This window comes from Lepeophtheirus salmonis, chromosome 14 (genome assembly GCF_016086655.4).
Source record: "Lepeophtheirus salmonis chromosome 14, UVic_Lsal_1.4, whole genome shotgun sequence".
Taxonomy (NCBI): Eukaryota; Metazoa; Arthropoda; class Copepoda; order Siphonostomatoida; family Caligidae; genus Lepeophtheirus; species Lepeophtheirus salmonis.
Genome location: NC_052144.2, coordinates 28,051,682 through 28,061,781, shown reverse-complemented (window position 1 = coordinate 28,061,781; position 10,100 = coordinate 28,051,682). Strand labels below are relative to the sequence as shown.

Sequence of the window (10,100 nt, the reverse complement as noted above, 5' to 3'; positions counted from 1 at the left end):
GTTGATATAACGTGTGTTCTTTATAGATTCTTTGAGATCTCATTCCTTCAGGTATGTCACTAAAAAAATTGAGTCTTGTAACTATTAGATACATGAAATGAAGGGCTCATTTCACATTTTCTACCATCTTTAACAGTTATATTATGTACTTACCTGCTTCAGTTCTTTTCATTAAACAAGGATTGCAACATGATGACATATCACACCTCTCTCAATCATATAGGAATGACTCTATATAATTTCTTGATCAAAAAATTTGAGTTATGTAGAAGTGATCAATAATCATTCAATAATAATCAAAAATATTCGGAGCTTACAAGAGCTCTTATTAATATATATAATAATAATTATTTCGACAAATGCCATTTCTTTGTTTCCCAAGAGGGTTTACGGTTGAGTTATCTTACTCTTCTGATACTTGGAAATGACTGCAGACGAGCTAACATTTAAGTATATAAACTCAACTGGAACCAATGTAGAGCATCAGTTCTCTCCCAAATCATCTATAGTCAACACAACACATCCGAGATCCTTAAGATATTAAACATGAAGGTAAAACATCCATCCCTTTGAATAAATCCTTGAAATAAGCCTTATTTTTCTTCGTTCCAGGTCTTAATCATTTTATCTGCTCTCGCTGCTACCATCAGTGCTAGTGGTTACGGACATGGGCATGTTAATTATGATTTTGGATATAAAGTCAATGGTGGTCCATATGGAGGACATTTTGGCCACCAAGAGAGTAAGCATGGACATGGAACCCATGGACAATACCATGTTCAATTACCCGATGGTCGTCTTCAAACTGTGAAATACTCTGTTGATAATGGACATTCTGGATACATTGCTGATGTTACATACTCTGGTGGACACCATGGTGGTCATCATGGAGGACATCATGGTGGTCATCATGGAGGACATCATGGTGGTCATCACGGAGGACATCACGGTGGACACCACGGTGGACACCATGGAGGACATCATGGTGGACATTACTAAGAATCATCCTATATTATTCCTAGCCAACAAAACTATCGAACACAAAATTGAAGATGTACGTTCTATTATCCACATACCTACTTTTATAGATACATATCATTTTATAGTCGAAAATGTTAAATGATTATGTTAATTAACATTTAGATATTAATAAATGCCTTTCAAATAATTATTATATTTACTCTGTTTTTGTAGGCGATAGTTGTAATTTTACCATACTAATTATTATACAACTTATCACATAATATTATCAATAGTCATAAAAACCGTGAATGGGCATAAAGGGTGGGCAGAAGCATATTTATCATTGTATTTTTTAAATAGAGTGCGTTTATCATGCCAAGCTCTAACTTCATCTGAAAGTACTGTCCATAGACAACAAATTTTGTTCTTATACTTTATCGGTTCAGTTTCACCGTAAAGCAGCAAGACGACAAACACAAAGTAATTACTGAATTATTTGAGGCCAGCAAACGATGCTAAACCATTAATAAAAGTCACAAAATTTGCGAGTAACACCGTTTATGACTTCTGCAAGCGACTGAAGGCGGGTAAGGAGCTTTCTTCTCTCTCGTGTGGTGCACACAGCCAAAAAGAAGATTGGTCACTTCCTGGCTGGGTTCAAGATATCTGTCAAAGCAAATCCTGTCATCTCAATGGCTGCACATGATCCGAGAAGGTCTATTAATGGGAGGACTGTGGCGAGGGTCATCTAGGAGGATCTTTGTTAAAGTCCTACTAGAGGAGAAGGCGTCACCTTCGAATATGAAAGACATCAGGTTACAAAGAGGCAAAAAAATCCGCCAAATTTGCAAATCAAATCAAGCCATCATAAAGCTATACTGTAATGAGTCAAATTTTATCTTGGACACTGCCTACAATCCAAATAATGACCGCTGGCTAACAGAGAACAGATGTAATGTTCCTTCTTTGATGAAGACCAAGTTCCCATCCATGATAATGGTATTTGGCTTGATCATCAGTGACGGAATGTCATGCCGCCGCAGATTTTTGACACAGTTTCAAGTGGATCTCCTCAGTGTACTTGGACATTCTTAAGAATGTTATAATGCTATGTGTGGGAGCCACATTCCCTCCAGATACAAGACTCAGAGCCTTGTCATGTTGCCAAAACTGTCATATATTACCTCGACAGCCAGCTCCTTGTCGTTATCAAAGCTGATGAGTGGCTTTCCAATAGCCATGACCTTAACCTGTCTGATTTCAACCGTGGTCAGAGCTAAGATGGTAGGTAAACGAACATCCCCATAAGATCTTTGAAGCTCTCAGTAAAGAGGAACATGTCCCGCTTCAATAAGAAAGATCAAATAAAGACCTTCTCGGATGCTATGTCTCACTTGCAGTGGTGATCAATGCTGAGGATGATCATATTTAATGATACAATTGAATTGTTCAGACCTATGAGAAGAAAAATTGGGAAATATGCACTTGACTGTGTCTTTGGTGACCTGGTCTAATAAAATTTGTAAACTTTTTATAATATACCCTTAAAATAGTAATATAATTGGTTTCTTGGCCATTTATAAGATATTAATTCTATTAAATTAAGAATGAATGAATTATTAATTATAAATATAAGGAATCCAAATACTCTATGGGAGGCCGTTAGAGGTTGAAATATCTTAAATTGAAGAAGTCATCATTATTTATGAAAAGTTAGGTTATAATATTTCAATCAACTTTTGTGTCTGCCAATACTTGATTTGGGACTTTCTATGTCCTCAAAATGAGCCAAGAAGTTTTAATTTATAGTGCTTAGTTTGTTATAAGCTTCAAAAAAACTTTTAAAAATCCGAACAATTTCAGATACCTCAGCAACTTAATAATAATCATTAAATATTATCTTTAGACCTGCCGATTGGGGGCATCCATAAGACATTATCGAAATATTGTTGCAAGTAGACAATTCGCAGCTTATACAGATTACAAACCTTTGACATATGCTTTTGCTAAAGTTTCAGATCCCTGGTCTGCAGGTCAACAAAGTTCCCTTTCATCTATTTCGGAATACACTACGAATATTCAGTACATCTCTGGAAAAAATAATACCGTTGTAGACGCATTATCAAGGATTCATATTGTTTCATTAAATTCGATGTACCTTCAGTCTTTGAGTCTGGCACAATCCTAAGCCCAAGATGAAATATCCTCCTACAACACAAATAAATCCAAATATAAAATATCTGATGTTGATTTCAGTTCTTCAGACCAACCAATTGTGCTTTTATCTGATTTTTCTGGCCTACTCTGCGCCTTTGAAACGGCCAGTATTTAATACCATTTACTCATTGTCAGCTTGTTCTTCCGTTATATATTTGGAATGTTATGAATAAAGAAATTAAATTTAGGGGTCCTCAATGTATTGAATGTCAAAAGTAGACCAAGATACTAGATCAACAACCACATATTCCCATTCCACTTTACGTTTCTCCCATATATATGTCGATTTAATGGGTCTACTCATCTTTTTACAGTAATAGATCGTTTTTTCTTGGTGGGCAGAAGCCATTCTGATCTCTGACACAGAAGTGACTACTTGTGCACAAACATTATACTTACATTAGATTTCAGGATTTGACGTTCCAGTGGAAATTACCTCCAACATAGGACCTCAGTTCACTTCTAAACTCTGGAATCAAGTACCTCTCTCTCTCTCTATGTTATAAAATAATCCCCAACACGTTCTATCATACACAGTCTAACGAATTAGTTGAACATTTTCATCGACAACTCAAATTTTCATAAAAACACGCCTCATTTTGTCACAATTGGTAAACCAACTTCCAGGATACTTCTATGTATCCGTACAGCTCCGAAAGAGGGTCTTTCTTATTAGTCGAAGGAATACTTGACGGTCCACCCCTTCCATTCCTGATGCAATGATTAATTACCTTTGTTGTCTTCTCCGGAACAAAAACTAGCCAATCTTCATGTACATGTCTCAACGCTACTTCCTCACCCCACTGTTGATCATGTCAAATCGGTTACGTACCATCCAAAATTTGGACCTCTGCTTTTGTTTGCAGTGGGGGTGCTCTCAAAGGACTACGGTCTCTTTATGAAGGACCTTATAAAGTTATACAAATTTTAGAAAAATATTGGTACATTAAATTGGGCTCCCGAGTAGAACGGATCTCCATCGACAGATTAAAGCCCGGAATAGTTCCAGATTACGCCATTCCAGATATTCCTCCTCCCCAAGGAAGACTGAAAATCTTTCATCCTTAATCCTTATCACGGAGTTTCCTCGACGAGAAATTTTATCAAGAGCGTGTAAACGATAAACGTTATTACTTCATTATACTTTTTTTCGCTGTTTGTTTGAAAATAGTAATTATTCAATTGTTATGCGCTTCATATAAGGAGCAGCACGCTCCTTATGAATTATTATGATTCTTCATCAGGGGGGGGATCTATGTGGGGACCTCTTTATGTACCCGGTTGCACCCTCCATGAAGAATTACGAATCATATGTATTTATAAGATCAACAAGTTAATAATAAAAATTATTTGAATATATTTTTCGAACGGAAAAAGATATTCCTAAACTTTCTATTTTTTCAAAAAAATATACAATTATAAGTATATCATAGAGCAGAGGCATAAACATTTGACGTGATCATACGCAATACCAGCGCCCCCAAGCTATTTTTACTTATAGTTAAGAAAAAACGGTGCATTTTGTAGCTCGGCTGTTTGTTTGGAGTTGACAAAATGAAAAGCGAGTTTTCTCTTCTTAAGCAGTTGTCAAAATGATTTAATTCCTGAGGAGTCCACTTCCTTTTCTACTACATACATCATATATGTATAAATACTAATAAAGAAAAGTTTATCTGTATGTACGAATCTTTCAACCAAATGGCGGCATTGTTAATTCAAGACATAAAAATGTAGTCAATGTAGATCTCACAGTCATTTACTATGTAGTATCCTGCGTATATACAGGGTGCACTGTATATATTGGTCCCTTATGTATATCATAAACCAATCCAGTATAAAGAAATAATAAAGGAAGTATATTATACGGAAAGCACTCTATAAAATGAATGAAATCTTGCAAGAGTTGAGTTCAAATCTTATTAAAAAAGAGAGAGAGAAAAAAAGGAAGTCCTCTTTATAACATTTACAAAAATTAATGTAACTTTAGAAAAGGTTTTGCAAGGAGTACTCCCTGGGTCATCAAATAAAAAGTATTATTATTTTCTTAATATGTTATTATTATTGAGGAGAGAACCTCTAAGTATTGAGGAAGTAGATATGGAAAAACGGAGAGTAACGAAAACTATATTATTAAAGCAAAACTTGTTTGTTCGTAGATCCCTAATAACTCAGAGCATTGCCAGGTACTATTGCTAGTCATTGATATATGCGAAACCGGATTGCACATTTGCATACCCACTGAGGATTTGTTGTCGAGTTATAATTGTAAGTGCTTGTTGGACTCTGATTATAATTGAGGATCGACCTTGGAGTATTTCTTTCCTATGTGCTTGTTTTTTTTTTTCAAGGCCAAAAATGCTCCCAATAAGCATCACTGTATACCTATCTACTATGTCATGATCAAAGGTGAAAAAAAAAAAAAAAAAAAAAAAAGAGGCCCTGCTTTTTGCTGCTGTTATCCGAATCACGGAGAGTGCTCCCTGACTGAATATATGTTTTATTTACAAAGCTGTCATCATTAATCTTATTATTCTCACTTCACCATCACAAAATCAATAGAAAAATAGTTTTCTCAAAGATGAAAGAATAATTTGTAGGAAAGGACATGTGTCCTCAGACGGGACTACAGGTAGATCAGGACATAACTTATTTTCCCATGAATCCCGAGCATGAGGACTTGTACTCAGAGCCAGAAAAATCTGGAGCATTAGGACTCTAGACTAGAAAGACCCGTACCATGAGGACTCGGACTTGACCTGAACCCTAAAAAGGTGGACTCAAATCCAGCTCTGAATATTGAATCCTCTTTTCTTTAATTATCTTTAGTATTTACTAATTTGAATGAGTAATTATTTATGGAATATAAAGGGGATCTATAATGAAAATGCAAAATAATTGATGAGAATTATGAATATAGGTAGTTAGATACAAGTATAATATTAAAAATATATCATTTTGGATCACCAGAATTAATAAAGAAAATCTTAACTTCAGAGATAAGAGTTTCGACGTAGTTAGGACAGAGCGTTACTATTCTGTTTAGACAATGAGTGAGACAATTGACATGCAACATCATTGTTGTACATACTTTTATCTTCAATACTTGCAATTAATCTATTTTCAGCCTTCTTAACATCTGCAGATTTATAAAACAAAAGCAACATAACAATGCCCATACAGATGATCAATCAACACTGAAGTCATGGATCTTAGTTTTACCAAAGACAAGAAGATTATCATTTCCTACAAGTTCTTTCTTGATCTTTGATAGCACTACTTTACTTTGGGACTCCATTGACTTTGTGATGGTGTAGTGAGGAAAAATAGTTAGATTTACTTGAACATGTTACATACATAATATTTTATTTAAAACAAGTTAGAATAATTCATAAGAAAAATGATAAATTTGGGAATTGTAAGTACAATTACTTTTTGAATATACACACTTAAAATATATTAAAAAAGCTATAGTATACGCATTACCTTTTATACAAATGGAAATAATTTTATATTCTATTTTACATTAAGGAAGACTACAAGCAATAAAATTAATTAAGTTTTTATTTCTAAATTGGACATTATTTTTATTCAAACTTTTGTAATGTCCATCATAATTATACATTTAAACAATTTGGGTTGTCTTTTTTTGGGTGTTGATGATGACGATGGTATTGTTCTTTTATGTCCTTCATAATAATTAATTCGATTAATGGTTATAACAATTTTTTAATAATTAACATGCTAATATGATTTCAATATTTAGAGGACATGACAGTTTAATATTGTAATATTAAGAAACGTCAACTCTTCTCATACCTTTATCGTGATCATTACCATTTTAGAACACAAAGGATCCAGGACTGGATCCTTTTCCTCTAATTCTCTAATTTCAACATTTGATAAAAGCTGTGTAAGATAATGGATAAATATTGTAATCATTCTTGCCTATACAATAATGGTTGGGAAGATATGATTATGGCTAAGATAAAAAGTCCTTACTGGACTAAGACCATAGTTTAAGATAAGAGTTGGATTTGTGTTTACATCTTTCCCAACCTTCACAGTGCAGCTCACAGCTACTCTTCCCCAAAACATTCTTCAAATTCTCAGGATTACCACGTTAATATTCAGGTTTTTTAGCATACCGTTGGATAGTATTATTTTCATCTCTGGTCCTGATACTCTATTCTGAATTAAAGCATTACTTACAAATTTAAACTTTTTAACGTCAATTCAGCCATTTTTGTTCGGTATGAATAATTTTTTCAGCATACCTATTGCAGAGAGGACTCAAATTCAGCATGTTTTGCTTATACTTTACAGGAGCTTAAATCAGAGGTCGGATAACTATTTTTAGAGTTCCCTAAAATAACTTGGAGTAAAATTAATTTATCCAAAGCTAGTACAGGGGCGTCTGCAGGATTATAAATATATTTTTTTTTTTGGGGGGTGGAACTTGGAATTTTTTTTTTTGAAAAATACTCCAAAAATAAATAAAAAAATGAAAAAATAAGGAAAAAATGATTAGCTATTCATGGAAACTTAAATATTTAAAAAAAACCCTGAAAAATCATACTTTTTAGAAAAAAATTACAAAAATGCAGGCAATCTATTCACAAAAAATTAAATTTTAAGCCATATTTCGCGATTTTTTTTTTCAAGCCCTCCGGTTCACCACCTGCAGACACCCCTGTAGTGGCATATTGTTTATTTCATTTACCACTAGGAACTTTACCATTAACCCAAAAAATTCCTAAGTTACCCCATTTTCGGTAATTCAAAATATCACTCGTTATCCCAATTGAAAATGGGCAATCGTTGGCAAAAAGAATTATATATACAGTTTGCATCTACTTTTTAGTAGTAATTTATTGCAAACATAAAAAGTGATATTAATATAATCAATTCACTCATGAATTTATGCATACTTTAACTTACTTTTATTTTGAAAAAAGAAACCTGACTGATTGGATGAATAGATTTATGCAACATTGATGTTCAATTTTATGAATGTAGTGATGAAATTCAATGACTTGAAGAAATTAAATAATATAGAATTACATGTTAAAGTCCTTTGATTGATAGTTTCAAGAGTAAATTTTAAAACTTTTTCGGGATAATATTTATCCATTTTCCCTTGCTACAAAATTATCTTATCAACATTACTATAATCATTTAATTAATTAATGTGTATTTGATAATTTCTAAGCGAATACACATAGATGATATTCCGATCGATATCAATAGGGAAAGTATAAACTCATAGTTACATAAAAAATTGATCGAAGGCACGGCGTTATTCTTATTGTATCTCGCAACCTTTTTTCTGGAAAGAGAAAGAAAAAAAGGGCCTGATATCATTTGATATTGAGCCAATTATTCCCAAGTATGGAATTATTCTTCATTTAATTGTATATGATAATTGGGGCATGGTTCACAATCTTACAAACACGTCAAACCTAAAATCTACCCTCAAAATCTTTTCAAGGGATAGTGATCCTACAAGTTAAAACCCTCAGAAGAGTCAAGATCCCACTCCTACTCCAAGGCTTGACTTCATATTAGTTTATAATTGCAACTGGCTAAGCTTCTTCCTCTTTCCTTCCTTCCCTGTTTCTTTATTATTTAAAAGGTTGCAATCAATGAATTTCCAAATTACACTTAAAAAACTAAACGCTCTCCAATCCATCAGTAATTATTCCATTCATCCAACTATGGAAATATTATTCAATAATTGTAGTGAATTGTTCACAGTTTAACGAGAGATAATTATAATTTAATCAATCAAGCTTCATAATACTAATAAGAGCAAAATGATTTGAACTATTAACAGCTGACGACAAAATTATATGTGAAGTAAAAAGTTCTGAGCGTTTTTTTGCTTTATTGTGACATCCTCATACTATATTCCCTCTGTGTTTGAGAAAATTCCTCTCCTATTAGTCAAAACCTATCCATACGAGAGAGGTATTTTTATCGAATTGTTTATCTCTTTGATTTTCAAGTATTTTGAAATAATTTTTAGATTGGCTGTGTCCCTCTTACCAGTTCCTTTATATTTATTCTGCGTATTGTTTCAAATGCATATTACTTATAAATACAACATTCAATTATTATTTTGCTGATGTAAAAGAAGTTTGGAACGTCAAATAGAATTGGAATTGAGTTGTTTTGAAAAAAAAGAAGTTTTGTCATTAGGTGAGCTAAAAAATAAGTAAGCTTCTTTGCCATGCAATATCCATCTTATAGAATGAATGGACTACAAATTTCGACAATCTCACCTTAAAATTATGTAATCGTAATTTAATAGTTGCTCATGATAAATTTCAGCATATCTGCTCTTCCAATAGAATTTGAACTCCTTCTCAAATTAGAGATTTGCTTGCTTTTATCCCAGCACTTTCATCTAAAGATGTTTTATATTTAAGAATGGAACAATACATCATGATTCTTAGGAGCATACAATATAAAGAAGGGGAGGATCAAAAGATAGTATTTTTCATTTCTGAGCAACTCGGATTACTGACAAGTCTTATGAAAGGAAAAAGTTACTCAACTAAGTTAATTTGCACTCTACATGAAGGATTATCCTCCAAAACAAAAATTGAGATAGCAACAAAGAACACTCTGTGAATTTTATCAATTTAATAATTGTTATTATAAGTAATTTGAATATTTGGTGGAATTGCCGTGAGATCTAATCAAGCACAAATGTTTCCTTCCGATTTATCCATACATTCCTTTGAATTGACTGGTTCTATTTGACAGTAGATTGTTGGTCAGATGCTAAGTGTGGATATATTGGTGTAACTTAACTTTTTTACACTAAAAATATGAAATGTAATATAGGTATTTTAAAAGTCCATTGAATCCATATATCTCATGATTGTTGTTGTAAGACCTACAGGAAGAGGAGTCAT

The 10,100-nt window shown here is 33.0% G+C and overlaps 1 protein-coding gene across 1 annotated transcript; it reads left to right on the top strand.

Annotated features, from left to right (window-relative positions):
• The first annotated feature begins 438 nt into the window (after positions 1–438).
• On the top strand, positions 439–1,168 carry LOC121129730 (uncharacterized). Its single transcript, XM_040725447.2, has 2 exons — positions 439–552; positions 613–1,168. The coding sequence occupies exons 1-2, from the start codon at positions 547–549 to the stop codon at positions 997–999; spliced, it is 393 nt and encodes a 130-aa protein (XP_040581381.1). The 5' UTR covers positions 439–546; the 3' UTR covers positions 1,000–1,168.
• Positions 1,169–10,100: the final 8,932 nt, after the last annotated feature.